General features: G+C 56.5%; 3 protein-coding genes across 8 annotated transcripts; all 3 read left to right on the top strand.

The window, feature by feature from the left end:
- The first annotated feature begins 1,487 nt into the window (after positions 1–1,487).
- Positions 1,488–5,367, top strand: LOC130536101 (uncharacterized). 6 transcript variants are annotated; one of them, XR_008953280.1, is made up of 4 exons: positions 1,488–1,650; positions 2,230–2,694; positions 3,406–4,029; positions 4,388–4,423. XR_008953280.1 is itself a non-coding variant. In XM_057051743.1 (3 exons), the coding sequence occupies exons 1-3, from the start codon at positions 1,524–1,526 to the stop codon at positions 3,963–3,965; spliced, it is 1,152 nt and encodes a 383-aa protein (XP_056907723.1). In that variant the 5' UTR covers positions 1,489–1,523; the 3' UTR covers positions 3,966–4,433. The 6 variants fall into 6 exon arrangements, 1 of the variants encoding a protein (XP_056907723.1); XR_008953277.1 differs by lacking the exon at positions 4,388–4,423 and adding an exon at positions 5,118–5,367 and having other exon boundaries at positions 1,489–1,650; positions 3,406–4,387; XR_008953276.1 differs by lacking the exon at positions 4,388–4,423 and adding an exon at positions 4,444–4,542 and having other exon boundaries at positions 1,489–1,650; positions 3,406–4,387.
- A 1,784-nt stretch (positions 5,368–7,151) lies between these two features.
- On the top strand, positions 7,152–11,195 carry LOC130536583 (receptor-type tyrosine-protein phosphatase beta-like). Its single transcript, XM_057052638.1, has 13 exons — positions 7,152–7,200; positions 7,413–7,570; positions 7,639–7,697; positions 7,767–8,029; positions 8,097–8,260; positions 8,333–8,432; positions 8,508–8,777; positions 8,856–9,122; positions 9,511–9,777; positions 10,230–10,493; positions 10,579–10,679; positions 10,772–10,842; positions 11,054–11,195. The coding sequence occupies exons 1-12, from the start codon at positions 7,152–7,154 to the stop codon at positions 10,811–10,813; spliced, it is 2,004 nt and encodes a 667-aa protein (XP_056908618.1). The 3' UTR covers positions 10,814–10,842; positions 11,054–11,195.
- Positions 11,196–16,427: 5,232 nt separating this feature from the next.
- On the top strand, positions 16,428–23,282 carry LOC130536098 (fibroblast growth factor receptor substrate 2-like). The gene is given in 10 exon segments (XM_057051739.1): positions 16,428–16,646; positions 16,737–16,857; positions 16,940–18,025; positions 19,221–19,304; positions 19,418–19,506; positions 20,333–20,519; positions 20,814–20,948; positions 21,480–21,509; positions 21,512–21,639; positions 21,707–23,282. Coding segments are annotated over 6 exon segments (1,572 nt in total). The 5' UTR covers positions 16,428–16,646; positions 16,737–16,857; positions 16,940–18,025; positions 19,221–19,304; positions 19,418–19,440; the 3' UTR covers positions 22,733–23,282.
- Positions 23,283–23,599: the final 317 nt, after the last annotated feature.

Raw genomic sequence — 23,599 nt, 5'->3', positions numbered from 1 at the left:
TCCTCTAATTACACCCATCCTCGGACAAACTCGCCAACCTTGACCTTTGACCTCGGTGAGGAAAGATGGATGTTGTGAAGTGAAGGTGGAGACGGGACGATCACGCCAGCCTGAGGGGGAGGAGCTTCAGCTCTTACCAGGTTAAACTGGAGAGCCATGCGGGGTGTGTGTGTGTGTGTGTGTGTGTGTGTGTGTGTTGTGTGTGTGTGTGTGTGTGTGTGTGTGTTGTGTGCGCGCGTGCGCGTGTGTGTGTGCGCGTGTGCGTGTGTGTGTGTGTGTGTGCCCCCTATTGCTGGAACTGGGGTGAAGCGGTTTCCTGCTGAGGTGTGAGTTTTCCTCCACAACAACAGTTCCAGCACAAGAATGAGAGACTGACATGATACCAGCTGGAACACACACACACACACACACACACACACCACACCTCAGTGTCCCGTGTGTCCTCAGTGTCCCCTGTGTCCTCAGTGTCCCCTGTGTCCTCAGTGTCCTCAGTGTCCTGTGATGGACAGCTGACCTGTCCCTGGCGCCTGCTGGGATGGACAACCAGGACCACGGGAGTGGACGCTCCTGTTCTGGGCCGGGTCCACCTGTGCAGGTGTCCCTGGACAAGGACCAGAATCCACGACGTCTCCTGGGTCAGAGACGAGGCTCAGATGTCAGACTTTGACCTTTGACCTTTGAACGCCACAGCGAGAGACACGTCTGGTGTGAAGGTCACAGCCAGGATGGGGAGGGGGAGGAGAAGCTGAATTCCTCCTCACCTCTCCTCTCTCTCCCCCACCCATTCCCCCCTCCTCCTCCTCTCCCTCCCCCTCCTCTTCTCCTCCTCTCCCCCTCCTCCTCTCTCTCCTCCTCCTCCTCCCCCCCTCTCTCCTCTCTCCCCCCTCTCTCTCCTCCTCTCCCTCCCCCTCCTCTCTCTCCTCCTCCTCTCCCCTCCTCTCTCTCTCTCTCTCCCCCCTCCCCCCCCCCCCCCATTCCTCTCATCATGTGGGATGGACCCTGGTCTTTCCGAGCTGTTCCTGGTCAGCCCCCCCTCCTCTCTCCTCTCCCTCCCCCTTCCTCTCCCTCTCCTCCTCCCCCTCCTCCCCCTCCTCTCTCCTCCTCCTCTCTCCCCCTCCTCTCCCCCCTCTCTCTCCTCCTCTCCCTCCCCCCTCTCCCCCCCTCCTCTCCCCCTCTCTCTCTATCCTCTCCCTTCCCCCTCCTCTCTCTCTCCCCCCTCCTCCTCTCTCTCTCCTCTCCCCCCTCTCTCTCCTCCTCTCCCCCCCTCCTCTCCCCCCTCGCCCCCTCCTCCCCCCCCATCTCTCTCCTCTCCCTCCCCCTCCTCTCCCCCCTCCCCTCCCCCCCCATTCCTCCTCATCATGTGGGATGGACCCTGGTATTTCCGAGCTGTTCCTGGTCGCCCCCCCCCCCCCCCAGCAGTAGAATAGGAGGAAGCTGTGCTGGTTCAGGCTTTCCTCCTCCCCACCAACACTCACTTCCCCTCAGCTCTTGAGCTCGTCTGAAGCTGGAGGAGTTACACGAACATGGACGCCCCGATTCTGCTCCTCTTTCTCCTGCTGGGATCCAGCTGTGGGAGTAAGTACGAAACTGCTGGTGTGATGTTGTCACGGGAATATTCTGGGAATCTTCTCCTACCGGGAGGTCCAACAGGTCTGTTGGCTGCACTGGAACTGATCAATACTCTCATGAAAGGAAAGAATTAATCAGGACTGTAAATAATAAAGGGACAGTAGCAGTTGTAGGAGTAAAGTGTTGAGTAAATATGGGAGCATTGACCTGCTAAAGCTAATAAAATAAAGAAAACTTATAATATAAGAATGTTAATTCATTAACACTCATTAGCCAGTGATTAAACGACTGTAATATATAAGTCTTATTTTATTTTATTTATCTTATTCTAGTGTGGTCTTCTTTATGTTGAATGTCGCAGTGTCACACCAGGACAAATTCCTAGTTTGTGTAATACTGTGTATTACATGAACAATGGCAATAAACCTGCTTCTGATTCTGATTCTGAATTCATCCAGCCTCCATGTTTAGAACAATCCGATGACATCAGCAAAGGAATAATTAAGCTTGATATTATATTGTGCTTAATCAGTGTTGCTTTTATCTTAAAAACTCATTTGTTCACATTTATGATTTTAGATACAGAATTAAAGGACAGAATTCCACTAACGAGCTACCCAGACTACAGCCCTTGTTAATTTAGTGTTTTTTGACTTTCAGCCTTTACAAAGTTGGGGGAAGTGCAGCGGTTGGAGGGGCCGGCTGCTGCTGCCCCCCCCCCAGCCGGGTTCCTGGTCTCGCTGTCCCCGCACAAGTCCTGTTTGTCCTCCCAACGCCGGCAGCTTGTCCTGGTGCCATGTGACCTCGGTGACCCCGCCCAGAGGTGGGCGTGGCTGGCCGGAGCTCGACTCGTCCACGCGCAGTCATCCAGGTGTCTGTGGGCGGATCCCAGTCCCCGCCTGCCTGGCCACGCCCACCCCGCCAAACTGAGCGGCTGCCGCGAGGCGCCGGCGTGGAGCTGCCTCGACACGGACCGAGGGTTCGGGCTGGCCGATACGCACCTGTACCTGAGGAAACACGCCACGGGGCTGGTGGTTGGCCGGAACCTGCCCCCGTCTGAGTGGAGGAGGTACGACCTGGACCCTGGCGGGAGGGAACGGATGACGTCACTGTGCACGGACGCAGGTGAGAGGAGACAGGTGATCGTTGGAGGTGCGCAGGTGTAGCACAGCCTTTTATATATGTCGACAAATAGAATATTTAAAGGAAAACCTCACGGGTCTGAAAAGGTAAATGTGTAATCAATCAATCAATCAGCCAATCAATCAGCCAATCAATCAATCAGCCAATCAATCAGCCAATCAATCAATCAGCCAATCAATCAGCCAATCAATCAGCCAATCAATCAATCAGCCAATCAATCAATCAGCCAATCAATCAATCAGCCAATCAATCAGCCAATCAATCAGCCAATCAATCAGCCAATCAATCAATCAGCCAATCAATCAATCAGCCAATCAATCAATCAGCCAATCAATCAGCCAATCAATCAGCCAATCAATCCTTATCTGTATAGCATCTGTTACAATCAAAGTGAGCTAGCTAGGACTCGCTCTCCGTCCGTTTAGTCAACAGGAAGTGAGCGTTACGAAGAACATGGCCGCCGGTCAGCGGGGGACATCCGTCCTCACATTGTTGCTGGTGGAAACACGTCAACATTGTTCTTCCTGCCTCAGGCGGCATCTCAAAGGATGTTCCAGAACTGACCTGTCACATGGGTCACGGTTCTGGCAACTGACCGTAGAAGAACGCCGGCTTGTTTGGTGCTGAACTCAAAGACCAGAGGAATTTGCCTCCAGTGATTCAGCATCTGTTCACAACATTAATGTCTCACAGGTTCAGACGCTCCGGTTGGACTCTCCGGCTCCGCCCCCAGCGCTCGGACTCCTGCCGTCAGTGACCTGTTGGACACCGTCAGAGTCCTGAGACATGTTGCTGCGTCTGTGGCCGCAGTGAGTGACGGCGCCTCCACGGCTGTTACTGACATCAGGAGAACTCGAACCAGGAGGTCAGAAACAACCGCGTCAGCCACAGACCCACCGGTCCTAAATGGCAGTGATGAACCATTGAGTCCAGACATGATAACGACAGACCAGACCACTGACCAGTCAGGGTTAAATGGCAGTGATGAACCATTGAGTCCAGACATGATAACGACAGACCAGACCACCGACCAGTCAGGGTTAAATGGCAGTGATGAACCATTGAGCCCAGACACGATAACAACAGACCAGACCACCGACCAGTCAGGGTTAAATGGTAGTGATGAACCATTGAGCCCAGACACGATAACAACAGACCAGACCACTGACCAGTCAGGGTTAAATGGCAGTGAAGCTACATCCTTGAGCTCAGACACGATAACAACAGACCAGACCACTGACCATCAGGGTTAAATGGCAGTGATGAACCATTGAGTCCAGACACGATAACAACAGACCAGACCACTGACCAGTCAGGGTTAAATGGTAGTGAAGCTACAATCCTTGAGCCCAGACACGCTAACAACAGACCAGACCACTGACCAGTCAGGGTTAAATGGTAGTGAAGCTACATCCTTGAGCTCAGACACGATACAACAGACCAGACCACTGACCAGTCAGGGTTAAATGGTAGTGAAGCTACATCCTGAGCTCAGACACGATAACAACAGACCAGACCACTGACCAGTCAGGGTTAAATGGTAGTGAAGCTACATCCTTGAGTCCAGACATGATAACGACAGACCAGACCACTGACCAGTCAGGGTTAAATGGTAGTGAAGCTACATCCTTGAGCTCAGACACGATAACAACAGACCAGACCACTGACCAGTCAGGTTAAATGGCAGTGATGAACCATTGAGTCCAGACACGATAACAACTGACCAGTCAGGGTTAAATGGTAGTGAAGCTACATCCTTGAGCCCAGACACGCTAACAACAGACCAGACCACCGACCAGTCAGGGTTAAATGGTAGTGAAGCTACATCCTTGAGCTAAATGGTAGTGAAGCTACATCCTTGAGTCCAGACATGCTAACAACAGACCAGACCACTGACCAGTCAGGGTTAAATGGTAGTGAAGCTACATCCTTGAGTCCAGACACGATAACAACAGACCAGACCACCGACCAGTCAGGATTAAATAGTAGTGAAGCTACATCCTTGAGCCCAGACATGCTAACAACAGACCAGACCACTGACCAGTCAGGGTTAAATGGTAGTGAAGCTACATCCTTGAGCTCAGACACGATAACAACAGACCAGACCACTGACCAGTCAGGGTTAAATGGTAGTGAAGCTACATCCTTGAGTCCAGACATGATAACGACAGACCAGACCACTGACCAGTCAGGGTTAAATGGTAGTGAAGCTACATCCTTGAGCCCAGACACGCTAACAACAGACCAAACCACCGACCAGTCAGGGTTAAATGATAGTGAAGCTACATCCTTGAGTCTAAACATGCTAACAACAGACCAGACCACTGACCAGTCAGGGTTAAATGGCAGTGATGAACCATTGAGTCCAGACATGATAACGACAGACCAGACCACTGACCAGTCAGGTAGAAATGACAACCATGCCACGGTGACTCTCGCTGAGTCAAGAACGAGCACAAGCTCGTCTCTTCCCACCGCCGAGGTCGATCCGGAAGTCTCCTTTGACCCTTCAGTTCCTTCGTCTGGCGATTCCACCACAGACTCAAACCAAAATGCAACAGACCCACCGCGTTCATGGGCCGAGGAGGAGGCGACACACAGTGGCTCCGCCCTTTCACCTGGCTCAGGCACGGCCACGCCTCCTGCAGTACCGACACCTGCAGCGTCAACAGTGCATCAGCTCACAACCCCTCGACAGGCGCCGTGGCCCATCACCCAACGTGGGCCGTCTGTGTCCCCCACAGACCAGGGGGGGTCCACAGACCGGGGGGGGTCCACAGACCGGGGGGGGTCCACAGACCGGGGGGCGTCCACAGACCGGGGGTGGTCCACAGACCGGGGGGCGTCCACAGACGGGGGTGGTCCACAGACCGGGGGGCGTCCACAGACCGGGGGTGGTCCACAGACCGGGGGGGGTCCACAGACCGAGGGGGGTCCACAGACCGGGGGTGGTCCACAGACCGGGGGGCGTCCACAGACCGGGGGTGGTCCACAGACCGGGGGGGGTCCACAGACCGCTTCTCCAAGGCGGCTTCAGTGGCACCTACGAATCTGACAACAGCGCCGTCAAACACACTGGAATCATCCACCAGAGCGATGCTCACGACCACGGCCAGTGCTGCCACAGAAGCTCCGCCCACGACCATCATGGCGGCGTCCCGTCCGGCTCCCAGCAGCCAGGTAGGTGTCAGCAGAACCGAACCAATAACGAGCTGTTGTGGGTCTTGACTTGACAGTTGTGTAACGGGTCCTGCTGCAGCTGCCGTCCACCGAGGCCTCGCGCTGCTCCCTGAACTGGACCTGGATCCGCTGCGGCTCCGATTACCTGGAGGTGAGGTTCTCCAGCAGGGCGGGTCCGGCTTGTCGGTTCAGCCTGGAGGCGGCCGAGGACTCAGGTGTTCACACCACCGGCTGTGACCTGGAATCAGCACCTGAAGCCTCCTTCGTTTGCCGGATGAGGAGTCTGCGTCCTGGGACCCTGTACCAGCTGACGGCAGTCTCCAGCAGGGACGGACAGAAGAGCACCGCCACAGCTCGTACAGGTGAGGCAGGTACAGGTGAGCCAGGTGTGGTGCTGGTACAGGTGAGGCAGGTACAGGTGAGGCAGGTGTGGAGCTGGTACAGGTGAGGCAGGTACAGGTGAGGCAGGTGTGGTGCTGGTACAGGTGAGGCAGGTGTGGTGCTGGTACAGGTGAGGCAGGTACAGGTGAGGCAGGTGTGGTGCTGGTACAGGTGAGGCAGGTACAGGTGAGGCAGGTATGGAGCTGGTACAGGTGAGGCAGGTACAGGTGAGGCAGGTGTGGAGCTGGTACAGGTGAGGCAGGTGTGCTGGTACAGGTGAGGCAGGTATGGAGCTGGTACAGGTGAGGCAGGTACAGGTGAGGCAGGTGTGGTGCTGGTACATGTGAGGCAGGTACAGGTGAGGCAGGTATGGTGCTGGTACAGGTGAGGCAGGTATGGTGCTGGTACAGGTGAGGCAGGTACATGTGAGGCAGGTATGGAGCTGGTACAGGTGAGGCAGGTACAGGTGAGGCAGGTATGGAGCTGGTACAGGTGAGGCAGGTGTGGTGCTGAGGGGCTAAGAACGAAGGGCATCGGGTCAGAGAGGAACCTGTAACGGGCCAGATTCTCCAGACTGGGCCGGCCTTGGTTCCCTCCGGGCCTCTTCCCTCCTCACATTGTTCCTGCAACAGGAAGCAGAAGGACAGATTAGACGTTCTGTTCTGCTGCTGAAGGTCCAGAACTCATCAGACGGTTCCTCAAAGGTTTATGACGTGAGGGATGGTCGGATCCTCCGTGGTCCTTCAGAACCTGGGCCACGTTGGCCCGGGAGCCGGAGGAGCCGCCACGTCTCAGGGAGGAAGCTCCCTGTTTTCTGTTTCCTGTCTGCACTCAGAGCAGCACCAGAAAAACAGTTTGTTCTTTAAGAGGTCCAAACAATGGTCTCGCCCCGGTCCAACACAGGAAACACTAAAACCTCCCCGACAGGTTCTTCTTCTGGAACCGCTAAGAGCTGTTGATAAGCACAGGTGAGAGGTGAGGGGGGGCAGGAAGCAGCGCCCCCGAGCTTCCTGCCCCACGTCCTCAAGACTCACTGAAACCATGGAAACCACCGTCTGGTGAACTCACCGACCCGACTTCGTCTGTGTGCCGGTGCTGTGGCATTTTCTAGACGTTCTGACTCGTGGCTTCTCTCTCAGACCCGGTGGGTCCAGCTGTCCTGAGTGCCGAGCCAGACCGGGACCACCAGGGAGGCTCGACGGGCCTGCGGGTGTTCTGGACTCGCTCTGCCGGTCACGTGGACTGGTACCATGTGACTCTGGAGGACAGCGTGTCTGGGTTCACTGGCAGCACCAGGGTCATGGGCACTGCGGCCCCCCGGGCCGGATTCGGCTCGCTGGTCCCGGGGACCCGCTACACTCTCAGTGTGGTGGCTTCATCCGGGGAGAAGAATTCCACATCTGTCCGCACATCAGCGGCGACAGGTGAGAGGAAGACGAGCGTTTGGACCTCAGGTGCTGTGCTCTCCACCAACCCTCTCACCTGTCATCCAGCGCCAGCACCTGTTGGCCGCCTGCAGGTGGCGCCCTCGTCCTCAGGCAGCCTCGCGGTCTCCTGGCAGGCGGGTTGGGCAGAACCGAGCGGGTCTGGACTCTGCTGCAGGACCGGGATGGTGTTTTGCTAAAGAACATCTCTCTGCAGAACACTGCTACCTCTATTGTACTGGACCACCTGCAGCCTGGCACCATGTACACCATCACCGTGGTAACAGAGGCCGTGGGTCTACAGAGCTCCGCCTCCATTCAGGCCGTCACAGGTAAATATGAGGGAATCTCGTGTCTCGGGAGGGCTGGATCTGTTTCCTGTCCTTGTTTTGACCTCAGTGCCAGCAGTGGTGTCCAGTCTGAGGCTGGACCACAACGGCAGCTCACACAGTCTACAGGCCTCCTGGCTCCCTGCTGAGGGGGGGGTGGACACGTACCTGCTGACCCTGTCCGCTCCAGGAAGCCCCGCCCAGGAGCGGCGCCTGACTCCTAACACCACCCAGGTGCAGCGATGAAGCATATTTACAGGCAGACTTCATCGAGCTGAGGCTAACGGCAACTTCCACCCTCCCCAGGTGGTGTTCAGGGGTCTGACCCCCGGCCTCAGGTACGAGCTGAGGCTCAGGACCACAGCTGGAGGACTGAGCTCAGAGACCAGAGCCAGCGGGAGGACAGGTGGGTGTTCCTGATGCCAGGTGGGCCTCTTTGGGTCCCGCCCTTTCCCTGAATCACACCTACATCCCATTTCAGTGCCCCGGCCGGTGTCGGGTCTCTCCATGACAAGTGATGGCAAGATGCTGAAAATCAGCTGGGCGCCCCCTAGCGGCTACTGGGAGAGCTACAACGTCCTGTTGAACAACGGCTCGGACGTTTTGGTGAACCAGACCATCGGCAGAGCGAGCACCCAGCTGGCGTTCTCCAGCCTCGGCATCGGTCTGGTGCCAGGACACCTGTATGAGGCCGACGTGACCGTTCGCAGTGGCAGCCTGAGTAACACGGCCCGTTGCTATGGACGACTGAGTCAGTCAGCACTCACAGCACATCTGTGTCGCGCTCTCGGCTGGGCTGAAACCCTTTTTCCGTTTGACGCCCCTGCAGCGCCGCGTCCCGTCCAGCAGCTGGAAGTCCGTCACACGGATGAATCCAGTCTCAGCGTCCTGTGGAGGCCACCAGCCGGTGAATGGGACCGCTACAGCGTGGTCCTCAGGACGGTGGACAGCGCGGCCATCGTGGATCAGCGGGTCCTCTCCAGGGAGGCTACAGAGTGCAGCTTCTATGGTCTCACCTCTGGATGCCTGTACTCCGTCACCGTGACAACCAACAGTGGCAACCTGAGCAGCTCCTCCTCTGTTACCACCAGAACAAGTAATTCAGTCGACCGCACAAGAACACTCACTTATGAGTTCGATGTATACCTAAACTTTTTTATGTGCTGGACTGTTTAGAATTAATCGTGACCCTTTATTGATCATTTGATTGATTAGCAACGATTCCCCGATGACCAGGAATGATGGTATTCAGTTCCCGCGATGTATAGTCCCGCCACTAGGTGGCGACACAGGACCTCGCCAATGGATAACGATAAAACTGAAGCAGGAATATATAATGTAATCTAAAGTCACAGTGTCTACCTGGAAAATATTGCACGAGTTATACCCTGATTTTTTTTTTACCTGATTTTTTTAACCCTTCATTTACTGTCAATATTCAAATCTTTAACTTAAATCTGTCTGTGCACTATGTGACCCCTCAGCTCTGGCTCAGGTCACGGGGTTGCAGGTCTCTAATGGCGGCAGCACGGACAGCCTGCAGGTCCGGTGGCACCAAACCTCTGGGCAACTGGATTTTTATCGAATCCTGCTGGTCCATGGCAGCATAATCATCAAGAACCAGAGTGTGGAGGCCAACACGACCAGCGTCAGCTTCCACGCTCTGATTCCTGGAGCGCTCTACAGGGTGGTGTTAACCACCACCAGAGCTGGTCAGAGCTCCAGGCAGACGGTGGCAGAGGGACGCACAGGTGAGACTGGTCTGTGGGGGGTGACTGCCTGTCGGATTTAGGGCTTTTATGTTTTTATGTTTTAACTCTGCTTCATAATAGTAAAAAAGCCAATCAGAGTTTGTGCTGCGTTTTAAACTTTTGAACTTTACTTTTTAATCTGAAGTTATGCAACAACAAACAGTCTGACGTCGGTTGTGTGCACGAGGAGGAAAACCAGCTGGGGTGTGTCTGTGTGTGTCCAGGACGTTGTTGAAAAGCAGAAATTTGTCAGGAATTTTCAGGAAGTCTGCACATCAACAACCTTTGTTTCAGAAACTTCCTGTTGAAACAGGAAGAGGATAACCAAGAACCGACCTGAGAGGAAAGCGAGCTGAAAGGGACTGATTTTAAACAGTCCCTTGAAGCTCATTCGGAGGTGTAAAACCACACCACCGGTGCCCCCCCCCTAACTGCCGCCTTTCCTCCCTCAGTCCCGGCAGCAGTTGGAGAGGTGACGGTCAGCAACAACGGTCGTACGGACTTCCTCAGCGCGTCTTGGCGTCCATCGCTCGGGGAGGTGGACAGCTACCTGGTGACCCTGAGCGACCACGACAGGACGCTGCACATTGTCTCAGTGTCCAAGTCCAGTCCCGAGTGCGTGTTCAACTCTCTGGTGTCGGGCCGTCTCTACAACATCTCCATCGGCTCCCGCAGTGGCCTCTTCTACAACCACACTCTGGTTCAGGGGCGGACACGTGAGTCCAGCACCACCAGAACTGAGACGTCACCGGACCCTGGGCGACACATCCCAGCTGTGAAATGTGCTTATTGTCCTTTCAGAACCCTCTAAAGTGCAGAACCCAACGGTGACGCACGCCGCCCAAGACGACTCCCTCAAGGTTTACTGGCGTCACGCTGCAGGAGACTTCGACTTCTACCAGGTGTTCATCAAACACAACAACGCGTTCCTGCAGAACCGAACGGTCCCGAAGATGCAGAACGAGTGCGTGTTCACCGACCTTGTGCCCGGCAGGCTCTACACAGTTCTGGTCAGCACCTGGAGTGGGAATTATGAGACCAGTGCTTACACCCATGGCAGGACATGTGAGTGACCTCTGATCCTTTGACCTTGAGGCACCAAAAAAACAGTAACATCAGATATAAACAGTGAAAAAACTGGAGTTGACCAGAAGAGAAGCAGCCGTCCAGAACAGATTCATGCTAACGTTCACAACCTGAGAGCTTTTACGCAACGTCAGTTCTGTTTCTGATAGTGTCTTTATGACTGAGACTAGTCTATTCTCCTGTCCCATAGTCCCAGCAGCTGTCCGATCCCTGGTTCTGACTGGTTCTGACACGGACAGACTGAATGTCACGTGGTCAGCGGCGCCTGGAGATGTGGATCACTATGAGGTGCAGCTGCTCTTCAGTGATATGAAGGTGTTTCCTCCCATCACTTTGGGCAGCGGCGTGGAAGAGTGCGTCCTGTCCTCGCTCACACCTGGGCGCCTTTACAAGATCCTGGTGTCCACCTTCAGTGGCCCGAACCAGAAAGTCCAGTTCATCGAGGGCCGTACGGGTCAGCACACACAGGTCACAGCCACATCGGGTCAAACACCATGAAGCGCTCACTAATGCAGGTTCCTCCTCAGTTCCTAGCAAAGTCAAAAACATCCACGTCAGTAACAGCGGCGACAGCACCAGCCTGAAGGTGAGCTGGACACCTGGTCAGGGGGACGTGGACGCGTACTTGGTGTTCCTGTTCAGGCAGACCCGACAGCTGGATGTGCGGCGAGTCCTCAAACACCAGAACGAGGTCGTGTTCGGCTCCCTGCAGCCAGGGCAGATGTACGATGTGACGGTCCAGTCAGTGAGCGGAGAGCTGCTCAACAACGACACGGCCGGCGGGCGCACAGGTGAGCCACGCTAACGAACGCAATAACTCACAGCTACGGTTCTGCGCTCTAACTCTATTTATGCACGCAGTGCCCTCGGCAGTGACGGGTCTTCAGGTGGAGGACCTGCACTCCACCCACAGCTTGCAGGTGAGCTGGGAGGAGGCTCGCGGTGTTTCCGACGGCTACGTCCTGCAGCTCCTGGATGACCGAGGCAGCCTGGTGACAAACTGCTCTCTGGCCTTTGGTGAAACCAGCCGTAGGGTTGAAGGCCTCACCGCTGGCAGGAAATACAGAGTCCAGGTCCAAACCACCAGTGGGGGGGTCCACAGTCAGCGTGTCAACACTGAGGCCCGCACATGTAAGACCTCCTTTTTATGCTTCGCGCGTAAATATTTTTGTTACGATTAAATGCACTTTGATCAAATAAATCTATAATATACCACAATCCAAAGTCAGTAAAATGGAACTCTTCCTTTCTGCGGTCAGGGCCCGCTGCCGTGGCTGATCTGGCCATTCAAACCAACAGCACCAACAGCCTGCTGTTCCGCTGGTCGCCGCCAGAGGGAGACTTTGACAGCTACGAGCTCTTCCTCTACAGGAAGGACGACTCGCTGCAGGAGAGACGGCGAGTTCAGCCCAGCAGCCAGCAGTCCTCCTTCCAGGGTCTCACACCTGGAGCTCCCTATCGCATGGTGGTGGTGACCCACAGTGGAGAGCAGAGCAACCAGACATCAGTCTGGGCCAGGACAGGTAAGCCACAGGAGCAGAGCTCACCTGCCCACCACAATCATCTTGTGTATCCAACAAAATCATTTTCACAGTGCTGTTATTATCAGTGAGCATCTGCCGCTTTACTTGCAGCTCTTTTGAGTAACAATATCATGTCTTTAGTCCCAGCAGCCGTGGTGTCTTTGAAAGCTCATGCTGGAAACCAGTCTGACACTCTGTGCGTGAGCTGGGACCAGGGCCCAGGTGAGCTCAGCGGCTACCTGCTGTCTCTCTACAACCCCAACGGCTCACAACAGGCCAGGATGCAGCTGGGCTCAGAGGCGAATGAGGCGGTCCTCTCAGACTTGGTCCCAGGCCGGCTTTACAGAGCCGAGGTGCTGAGTCTCAGTAAACAGCTGAGCAACGGAGCCAGCACGCTGGGTCGGACAGGTGAGGGGCCACCGTCACCACCAGCAACGTGAATGAAGCCTTCTGTCACGGGTTTATGCTAACTAAGCTAAAGTTCCAGCACTGGATCATCGTCCTGTTCCTCCCCCTCAGCCCCAGGGCCTGCCACTTCTTTCCTGTTCAGGGGAGTCACCAACACCTCCCTGGAGCTCACCTGGAGTGGCCCCATCAACTCTGACTACGACGACTTTGACCTGCAGTGGACGCCTCGAGACCGTCTGTCCATCATCAACCCCTACCAGAGTCGCACGTCCGGCAGCCGCATCCTAAAAGGGATGTTCCCTGGGCGACTGTACACCTTCAGCCTCCGTACGGTCAGCGGGGCCATGGGGCCGAGGGCCTTATCCACTTACAGTACAGCCATTCACATCAAAATCCGAACCAGTAGGTGGCAGCGCCGGGATCCACAACCTGAAAATCACTTACTGTGGTTTATTTGAATAATTTATCGTTTGTATTGTGCAAAAAGTGGCACGTGCCACAGGTTTGTGTAAATGACCAGTTTGTGTGGTGGGTCTGCAGAGCCCCAACGGGTCCCCAGCCTCCACTGCCGCCCACAGAGCTCCACCTCCATCTCCTGCTCTTGGGCGCCCCCAGAGGCCGACTATGACTCCTACACCATTGAATGCCTCCACCAAGACTCCCGGACCTTGGTCTACTCCAGACGCACCGGACGAGACTCCAGCGCCTACGTCATCACCCAGCTGGAGCCCCACAAACGCTATCGGGTGTCAGTGAAGGTCATCTCTGCAGGGGTGACCAGCGAAGAGGCTCAGGACAGCGTGGTCACCATGATTGATCGTAAGATTCACTCTGGAGGCTGTTGCAGACTGTGTGTGCAGGGGAGGTAAAGAGCCCATCTGTGCCTCCTGCAGGACCTCCAGTGCCCCCCCTCAGTACCCGGGTCAACGACAAGTCTTCTGTGGTCACCAAGTCCTCCATCTTCTTCAGCTTTAACTGCAGCTGGTTCAGTGACGTCAACGGAGCCGTCAGGTTCTTCACGGTCGTGGTGACGGAATCCAAAGGTAAACAGAGCCTGGTAGAAAATGATGATGTTGCCATCGTTTACCCCCTGCTGGTCCAGCCGCCCCGTTGAAGGACGGTTGAAGGTGAAGGACGGTCGGAGACTTTAGAAAAGACCAACGTGACGGTGACCAGCGTTCAGTGGTCGGCGGCCTCACCTTTCCTTCCTGGTGTGTGTGCAGGTAGCGATGACGGCCAACCTGAGCAGAGGGACCCTCTGCCCTCGTACCTGGACTACAAATCCAACAGCTCCGTCACGTCCTACCAGACCAGTTACTTCCCCAGTCAGTGCGCCGGGGGGGCCGACAGCGGCTCCCACACCTTTGAGCTGGGCGTAGGGACAGGGACGGACACCCTGGGGGGCTCGTGTGACGGTGGACAGTCGGAAGCAGAGAGCAGAAACCTGAAGCTGTTCTGTGATGGACCTCTCAAGCCCAACACTGCCTACAGGTACGGCAGCTGAAGATGGTCCTGGGGGGTCGTGGGGGGTCGTGGGGGGTCGCGGGAGGATCTCTGACTCGTGTCTGTCTGCCTCTGTCCTGCTGCAGGCTCAGCGTCCGCGCCTTCACTCAGCTGTTGGAGGAGGACAGCAGCGACCTGGGCAGCAGGTCTCCCCTCTTCACTGACACCTTCCTGTCGCTGCCCATGGTCACCGAGGCCGGTGAGCGTGCACGGCCCCGCGCCCTCTGCTGACCTGCGTCTGTATTAACCTGTTGTTGGCCTGCAGAGCCTTTGAGCGGCGTGATCGAGGGCATCAGCGCCGGCGTGTTCCTCGTTGCCGTGATTGTAGGCGTCACCGCTCTGCTGGTCTGCAGACAAAAGGCTCGCAAGGCGTGAGTAGCCAGCGAGGCGTCGCCGCCACCACGGCGCCGCCACCACGGCGCAGCCCCAACGGCCCAGGGGCGGCTCCTGGGTCTGCAGGTACCCAAGGTGTCACACCTGTTCTGTGTTTCAGGGTGGATGACAGAGCGACCGTCAGGATGAGCGTGAGGAGAGAGAGGCTGGCAGCAGGAGGTCCAAGCAGCCACAGAGGGTAGGGAAAGAGCGCCGGTACCACCCCCGAGCTCTGGGGCATCTTCACTCATGGTGACTGTTGTTCTCCGTCTTGTTTTTCAGCCATCGCCGCATCTCCAGGTGAGAAGATCAGAGGTACTTTTTAAATTTGCAGCTCTAAACATTTTCATTTTGCGCCTCAGCCCCATCAAAACTGCGAACTTTGAGAGCCACTACGTCAAACTGCAGGCGGACTCCAACTACCTGCTGTCAGACGAGTACGAGGTCAGTTCTGACGAACATCTCTGCTGCCTCGTCTCCGCGGATCTGTAGCTAAAACCGCTTTTGTCAACGTCAGAACCTTAAAGATGTCGGCCGGAATCAGAGCCAGGACTCGGCTCTGCTGCCTGAGAACCGCGGCAAGAACCGATACAACAACATCCTCCCCTGTGAGTCCCGAACAGAAACACGTTACACCTGGGTTAGGGTTAGGGTCACCTCACCGTCCTCTGCTCACGCTGGGATGCTTCTTGTGTTGAGATGACTGCACGAGGGTGAAGCTGTCCTGTGTGGATGACGACCCATGTTCTGACTACATCAACGCCAGTTACATCCCCGTAAGGCGCCTTCACGCGTGCGCCCTCTAGTGGTCACACTGGCTGTTACAGCAGCCGGGATTTAGGGTTTCCACCTAAATCCCGGCTGCTGTTTCTCAGGGGAATAACTTCCGTCGGGAGTACGTCGCCACTCAGGGACCCTTGCCGGGAACAAAAGATGACTTCTGGAAGATGGTGTGGGAGCAGAACGTCCATAACGTGGTGATGGTGACCCAGTGTGTGGAGAAAGGCAGGGTGAGTGTGTGTAGATAACAAGGCCCATCAGCACACAGAGACTGGATCATTTATGACCATAAGTGATCCAGTCTCATTTATGATCCAGTCTGAAGGCCTCAGCAGTTTTGTGAGGTTCAGAATAGTCTTGGTTTTATTCTCTTTTATCTTCCAGTCAGTATAAGCAAAGGTTGCACTGGTCATTCAAATGGGATTTGCAGCTCTTGTGTCCTGTGTCACCTGCTCAGGTGAAGTGTGACCACTACTGGCCCTTTGACCAGGATCCTCTGTACTACGGCGACCTGATTGTCCAGATGCTGTCAGAGTCGGTCCTCCCAGAGTGGACCATACGAGAGTTCAGCATCTGCAGCGTGAGCATCACCTCAGCGCTACACACACGTCAGCAGACAGCAGAACAGGTTTACAGCTGTGTGTGTGTGTGTGTGTGTGTGTGTGTGTGTGTGTGTGCGTGTGTGTGCGTGTCAGGAAGAACAGCTGAGCTTCACACAGCTGGTTCGGCAGTTCCACTACACCGTGTGGCCCGATCACGGGGTGCCAGAAACCACCCAGTCTCTGATTCAGTTCGTCCGGACTGTCCGAGACTACGTCAACAGAAGTCCTGGATCTGGACCCACGGTGGTCCACTGCAGGTACCAAACCCAGGCCCAAGTACTGAACCCGACCGCTAGTGTGAGGCGGTTTTGAGAAGACCTTTTTAATTTGATCCCACAACATTTGGAGTTTTCAACGCCACACCCTCGGTGTGTGTCCACGTTACGACCGTGCGCTTGTGTGTGTGTGTGTGTGTGTGTGTGTGTGTGTGTGCGCGTGTGTGTGCGTGTGTGTGTGTCAGTGCCGGGGGGGTCGCACAGGCACCTTTGTGGTGCTGGACCGACTGCTGCAGCAGCTGGACAACAGGGACACGGTGGACATTTACGGCTGCGTGTTCGACCTGCGGCTCCACCGCTCACACATGGTGCAGACGGAGGTGAGAGAACCGATCCCGAGTCAGTCCGAGTGGTTCCGCTGCTCTCCGTCCTCCTGACCCTGTTGCCATGACGACCCCGTGTCTCCCCAGTGTCAGTACGCCTACCTGCATCAGTGCGTTCGGGACGTCCTCAGAGCCCGGAAGCTCCGCAGCGAGCAGGAGCACCTCCTCTGTCCCATCTATGAAAATGTGAACTTCACGTCCCAGAGAGGTGAGTGACCTCGCCAACGCCGCCGCCGCCGCCGCCTGTGCAGACGTGGGAATAACCTGTACGTATGATCCTTCCTCCGCAGAGACGCCGTGCACCAGACGTTAAAGACACCACGGCCAAACATTTCTGTTCATATGTTAAATACTCAAATCCAACTTTATCATTATTTATGATGTACAGGCCAAATGTTATCTGAACTTTACACTATTCATCAGCTTTTTTAAAATTCTGTTTTCAATATTTGCACATTAATTTAACTGTATGACGAATTTATAATGAAAAGATTCTTCTTGAAAGGATTGTTTAAATGTTTTTTAGCATTTCGAATCACTATTCAAGTGTTCAATAAACTATTTATCCTATAGAAGTATTAGTGTGCATTAATGTTCAGCCTTTAAACGTCACACGTCACAACATTTAACTCAAACATGTTTCTTTCGTCTCACACGCAGGTGACGTCACGACCACGTCACGTATTAAACTTTGTTTAGTGTCGCAATTATCACCGATTATCTGCAATAATCGCGCAGTAAATCCCGAGCAGAGCCTTGGAGGCGGCTGCTTCCCTGCAGCATCGGTACCTGCTCCGACACGACGGCTCACTCACGCCGCAGGAATGCGTGGCGGCGCGTGGGACGCGCACATTTGCGGGTGTTCAGCAGAAGGAGCAATTATCTTTAACTGATGACTTTCGTGTTCGTCACTCGCTCGGGCTCCGCGGGGAGAGGCCCGGCGCATGCGCACTCCCGCGGGGCTCCAGCACATTGGGAGCCGAAACTCTCGGAAGTTCAGCAGTGATTTAGCCGACAGGCTAGCGCCGTCCGACCGCAGCAAACTTGTTTTTCACCGATAAAAAGTGCGTTGGGACGGAGCCCGACGGCCCACCGCGAAGCTCGGCGGACCGCCGATGGACCTGAGCCGCTTTTCCGCGGTCGTCGTGCGCGAAGGCGAGCGGTAGCCACGTTTGGAAGAAGTTGTGATTGTTTTTTTGGCGCTCGAGCAGCGCAGAGGAAAGATGGAGGCTCTGCGGGTGTAGCAGCGCGCTAACGCTAGCTGGCTTCTCCCCGGACGACCCAGCGTCGCTTCGGGACGAATCCGAGCTGCTTCGCCGCCGTGTGGATGTCGGGGACCTTCGGCCACTGTAACCCGCCACCCACGACCGTGTCCCGTAAGTATGCCTCCATTCCCCGCCCGTCCTGGCCGCGGTTAGACGGAGCCCAGCGAGCGGACTGCGTTGGTGTCTCGGGACGCTAGCTAGCTGGTGGCTAACGCGGAGCTAAAGCCTGCGGCGGCCAGCGGACGGGGCGTCCTCGCCCCCGTCTTCGTGGGACACCGGCCCGCGGGTCACCGACTTACTGGAGGGGGAAAAGTTTCGCCAAACTTGCGCAAGTCAGCGAGCTGCCCGCCCCGCATCAGCGCTGCGGGATCTGCGGGGCTGCGCAGCTTCGGTCGAGTCGGACTTGCCCGAACTGTCCCAAATGTCCCGCAGACATCGGCGTCGTCCCCCAGCGGTTTAGGTCGCCACCGGCAGGACAATGAATGGATCCGAACCTCCAGGCGACAACAAAGCCCAGCAGAACCAGCAAGTTGTGGAAACTAGTTGGTTGGTTGGAAGTGGGACCAGTTGCGGCCACTGGCGGTCCAGGGTGGTCCAGGGTGGTCCGGTGACAGGTCCAGTAAGGTCCAGCCACCACGCAGAGCTGCTGGCGCCTCATGTTCTGACCCTCATGTTCTGTTGGGGACTGTCCACCTGGTGGGACCCGGTTCACCACTCGGCACCAGCCACCGTTGGCCCAGTTCAGCTGGGACTGCCGACCCGTACGGAATCCGGATCCAGCATCCGGGCACCTGACCTCTGTGTCTTCTGGATCTGGACCCGTCAATTTACTGGTTTAACCAGGATGGAGGGAGAGTCGTGGGGGTGAAGACGCCGTCCTGCTCGTCTCTGCGGCTCCTGTCAGAATGTTGTTGTTTTTGCACCTGAAGATGGAAGTTGGACGATGGGACGTCCGCGGGCCCGCTGGGACGTCCGCGGGCCCGCTGGGACGTCCGCGGGCCCGCTGGGACGTCCGCGGGCCCGCTGGGACGTCCGCGGGCCCGATGGGACGTCCGCGGGTCCGCTGGGACGTCCGCGGGCCCGATGGGACGTCCGCGGGCCCGATGGGACGTCCGCGGCCCGCTGGGACGTCCGCGGGCCCGTGTCCTCATCCATCAGCCTGATTTTCTTTGATATTATTGTTGTTGTTGTTGTTTGTATATTCCAAATGATCCTTTTTCACTCTGAACTGTTAAATATGATCGTGTGTGTGTGTGTGTGTGTGTGTGGTGTGTGTGTGTGTGTGTGTGTGTGTCTCCGTGCACAGAGCTGCTGTTCATGTTCAGACCCACTAAACCATGAGAGTCCGTCAGGCTGTGAGGATGGAACCAGGACTGGAGGCAGGATCTAGGTGAGCCCCAACACACACACACTCTCACTCTCACACACACACTCTCACTCTCACACACACTCTCTCACTCTCTCACACACTCTCTCACCCCCCCGTGTGTGTGCTGTCCTCAGACACCAGGTGGTGTGAGGGAGCCATGGGAAGCTGCTTAAGCTGTCCAGAGAAAGAGTCGATTCCAGATAATCATCACAGTAAATTTAAGGTCAGTTCCTGTCTCTGTCCCCGTCCCCGTCTCTGTCTCCATCTCTGTCCCTGTCCCCCGTCTCTGTCTCTGTCCCCCGTCTCTGTCCCCGTCTCTGTCTCTGTCCCCCGTCTCTGTCTCTGTCCCCGTCCCCGTCTCTGTCCCCCTGCACCATCCAATCATTCTGTCTCATCTTTAGCAGCAGTGATGAGAACCTTCATTCTAATCTGAGATTTTGAGGCTTCTTGAGACGGGTGAGACGGGTGACCTGTCTCACCCGTCTCACCCGTCTCCCCCGTCTCCCCCGTCTCTCCCGTCTCCCCCGTCTCTCCCGTCTCTCCCGTCTCCCCCGTCTCACCTGTCTCCCCCGTCTCCCCCGTCTCTCTGAGGCAGCGTCTCGTCCTCCAACATGGAGCTGCTGCAGGAGGAGGCGCTGCCTGACCGACTGGAATCATCGAGCTCGTTAATTAACGCTGACGGGAGAAACGAGGAGTCGGATCAGAGCAGCAAATGCTAAAAACATTGGTTTTAAATGTTCAACGTCTGCTGAGGAGCCGATTCTAGAACCCTCGATCAATGACTCGCCCGTTAACCAGCCCGTTAACCAGCTCGTTAACCAGCCCGTTAACCGGCTCGTAACCAGCCCGTTAACCAGCTCGTTAACCAGCCCGTTAACCAGCTCGTTAACCAGCCCGTTAACGGCCCGTTAACCGGCCCGTTAACCGGCCCGTTAACCGGCTCGTTAACCAGCTCGTTAACCAGCCCGTTAACCAGCCCGTTAACCAGCCCGTTAACCAGCCCGTTAACCCATCACAACGGGCTGATTCTGGACCTGGTCTTTGTTCAGGTCATTAACGTGGATGACGATGGGAACGAGTTGGGCTCAGGAGTGATGGAGCTGACGGAGGCCGAGCTGGTCCTCCACACGCATCGCCGTGACGACGTCAGGTGGCCGTACCTGTGCCTGCGTCGCTATGGCTACGACTCCAACCTGTTCTCCTTCGAGAGCGGCCGGCGCTGCCAGACGGGACAAGGTAGCGGATCATTTGGGTTCTGGGGGGTAGAGGGAGGTCCAGCATGGTCGTGTCTGGCGTGGTTATCAGGCCACGCCCACGTTCCTCTGATGGTCGGATCCAGGAGACGAGTGGCGCCGGACTCGTGGCGTTTAATTGACGTAGTCGATGTACGGAAAGAGAATTTTTAGTGTTATTGGATCGGGATGAGTGTTGTTCTTCACATTAACCTGAACACAGAGAGCGCCCCCCCACCCGTATCTGGGCGTGGTGAAGCGTTGTGGGCGGAGCCTGACGCCGCCGATGTGTTTGCAGGTATTTTCGCCTTCAAATGTTCTCGAGCGGAGGAGATCTTCAACATGCTGCAGGAGGTGATGCACAACCACAGCATCAGCGTGGTGGAGGAGGCGGTTCTGGAGCCCCCCCAGCAGGCTGCACACACCCCAGCAGGTACACACACCCCCACACCCACCCCCAGCAGGCTGCACACACCCCAGCAGGTACACCACACCCCAGCCCCCCCAAGGCTGCACACACCCCAGCAGGTACACACAACCCCACACACACCCCAGCAGGTACACACACCCCCAACACCACCCCAGCAGGCTGCACACACCCCCCAGCAGGCTGCACACACACCCCAGCAGGCTGCACAACACCCCAGCAGGTACACACACCACACCCCAGCGGTACACACACCCCAGCAGGTACACACACCCCCACACACCCCCAGCAGGTACACACACCCCACACACACCCCAGCAGGTACACACAACCCCACACACACACCCCACACACACCCCAGCAGGTACACACACCCCACACACACACCCCACACACACCCCACACACCCCCACCACACACACCCCAGCAGGTACACACACCCCAGCAGGTACACACACCCCACACACCCCCGTGATCCACCCTGGTTTCGTGCTCACACCCTCCTCTGCCTCCTGTCACCCTCCGGTTCTGGAGCAGCGCTCGGCTACTCGGTGCCGACCGTTCCCAACGCGTGACCAGGATCCCGTCTGTGGGCGAGGCGCCGTCTCACCCCTCCACCCGCCACCCCTCCGTGGCCACACGCCTGCCCTCGGTGGGGGAGGAGTCCACGCACCCTCTGCTGGTGGCAGACGACGCGGTAAGACTCACTTCCTGTTCCATGATGCAGCTTCCTGTTGGCAGCCTCTGATGTGTCACCTGTGCAGGTTCACACCTACGTCAACACCACGGGGCTCCTGGAGGACCAGCCCAGTCCGCTGACCGTCACCACCCCCCTCGAGAGCCCCACCTCTCCACAGTCGCAGTGCCCTCCGACACCTCCCCCCCCTCCGAGGACCCGCTGCGAGCCCCTGGCCCCTCCCACCCAGCCGGAGCCCCAGGTGCTGCTGGAGCCTCAGGGGGTCCGTTTCGTGCTGGGCCCCACCCCCGTTCAGAGGCAGCTGATGGAGAAGGAGAAGAGGCAGCAAGAGGCGAAGGAGGCCGAGGAGCCCCCAGAGACTAACGGCTCCACGGAGGCCCCCGCCGAGGTGGAGCCGGCCCCTCCCCTCTCCAACGGCTCCTCCAATCCCTCCACGGCTCCTCGCCGCCATCGCCCCCCGCCCCTCACTCCCGACCTGCAGAATGTCAACAACTCGGCCCAGCGGCGCACCGCCCTGCTGGACTACGAGAACCTCCCGGCTCTGCCGCCGGTGTGGGAGGCGAGGAAGCCGAGCTCGGAGGACGAGGAGAGCGGCGGCCTGAAGACGCCGTCGCTCAACGGCTACAGCCACCACGGCCTCCACCACTCCTACTCCCACCCCCTGTCTGCGGCCCTGGAGTCTTCTCACAACTACGTCAACACGGAGAACGTGACGGCGCCGCTCAGCGCGCACCGGCCCGACACGGCTCGGCGCCGCACCGACGGCCCGACTATCTTCAACTTTGACTTCCGCCGGCCGCCGCTGCCGGGCTACACGGAGCCCCCCAAGACTCTCAACTACATCGAGGTGGAGATGGACAACAGCGGCACGAACAGGGGCGCCTCCGACGGGAGCAACCCCCACACGCCGCGCACCCCCACCTCCCCCCTGCCCCCCACCACTCCCACCCGCCGCACCGAGCTCTACGCCCTCATCGACATCGAGCGCACCGCCGCCATGTCGAACCTGCAGAAGGCTCGGCCGAGGGACGACGGCACGTCACGCAAGACGCGACACAACAGCACAGAGCTGCCCACCAAAAGCACTGTGTGACATCAGCCCGACCCGTGTTTACATGGCGCCGCTCGGCCCGTTTATACTCGCAGACGCAGCTACGGACTGCAGCGACCAGTTAATGACTTCCTGTGAGGTCACCTGCTGAGGTGGACGAGCACAGATGAACCTATAGCAGATTATTCTGGTGTTGTAATACCTCTGATGACTGCATTCCTCTTCTTCTATGGTACAAATCAGTATTACTGAACAAAGCATTCCATTTAGCCTTTTCTGAGTCACTCATGCTGCTGTCACTCAGCACTCGGTATGTACAGTAGAGTCTGGCTGCACAATAAATCTTTTTTTTAATTTGTACTCGCTGGAAAAAAAAACAGGCCTTGTCTCTTCACTAATCCATAGGGTGAAAGGTTAAAAGGACACACCAGGACACACCATGCTCCTACATCAGGGGTGGCATAAATGCTAAGTGATAAAGATGTAAAGCAGAGGAAACATAATTTATCATTAGTCAAATCTGCAGTGGCCATATATTCCTATAGGTAAAGATATATCTAATAAATTATATCTTATGTATCATGACAGCATAGATGTTGAATTTCTTGCAAATTTGAGAATATTTTGTCGACAAAACAAGGTAGTTGTAAACGTTTATAACGAGGCACCGAGCATATATAATATATATATATATATATAATGGTTCCATCAACTAACTGCACGACAGTGGCCACTAGATGGCGGTATCGCACACGGGCACACAATACCGCCACCTAGTGGCCGCTAGATGGCGGTATCGCACATAGGGGCACGACACGCACCACCATCCAGTGGCCACTGATGACGGTGTCGTGCGTCCGTGTGCGATACCGCCATCTAGTGGCCACTGTCGTGCACGGGCACACAATA

Source organism: Takifugu flavidus, chromosome 13 (assembly GCF_003711565.1).
Source record: "Takifugu flavidus isolate HTHZ2018 chromosome 13, ASM371156v2, whole genome shotgun sequence".
NCBI classification, from domain to species: domain Eukaryota; kingdom Metazoa; phylum Chordata; class Actinopteri; order Tetraodontiformes; family Tetraodontidae; genus Takifugu; species Takifugu flavidus.
The sequence above is the reverse complement of the archived record's forward strand: the minus strand, read 5'-3'. Positions and strand labels throughout refer to the sequence as shown.

What these genes read in the sequence shown, in the direction of transcription:
- LOC130536101 (XM_057051743.1), top strand. Translation starts at nt 1,524, where the DNA reads ATGGACGCCCCGATTCTGCTCCTCTTTCTCCTGCTGGGATCCAGCTGT. An exon ending in CCTACCGGGAGGTCCAACAG is followed by an intron (nt 1,651 to 2,229) that starts GTCTGTTGGCTG and finishes TTTGACTTTCAG; the next exon opens with CCTTTACAAAGTTGGGGGAA. An exon ending in GTCACTGTGCACGGACGCAG is followed by an intron (nt 2,695 to 3,405) that starts GTGAGAGGAGAC and finishes AATGTCTCACAG; the next exon opens with GTTCAGACGCTCCGGTTGGA.
- LOC130536583 (XM_057052638.1), top strand. Translation starts at nt 7,152, where the DNA reads ATGGTCTCGCCCCGGTCCAACACAGGAAACACTAAAACCTCCCCGACA. An exon ending in TGACTCCTAACACCACCCAG is followed by an intron (nt 8,261 to 8,332) that starts GTGCAGCGATGA and finishes CACCCTCCCCAG; the next exon opens with GTGGTGTTCAGGGGTCTGAC. An exon ending in TCTGGTTCAGGGGCGGACAC is followed by an intron (nt 10,494 to 10,578) that starts GTGAGTCCAGCA and finishes TTGTCCTTTCAG; the next exon opens with AACCCTCTAAAGTGCAGAAC.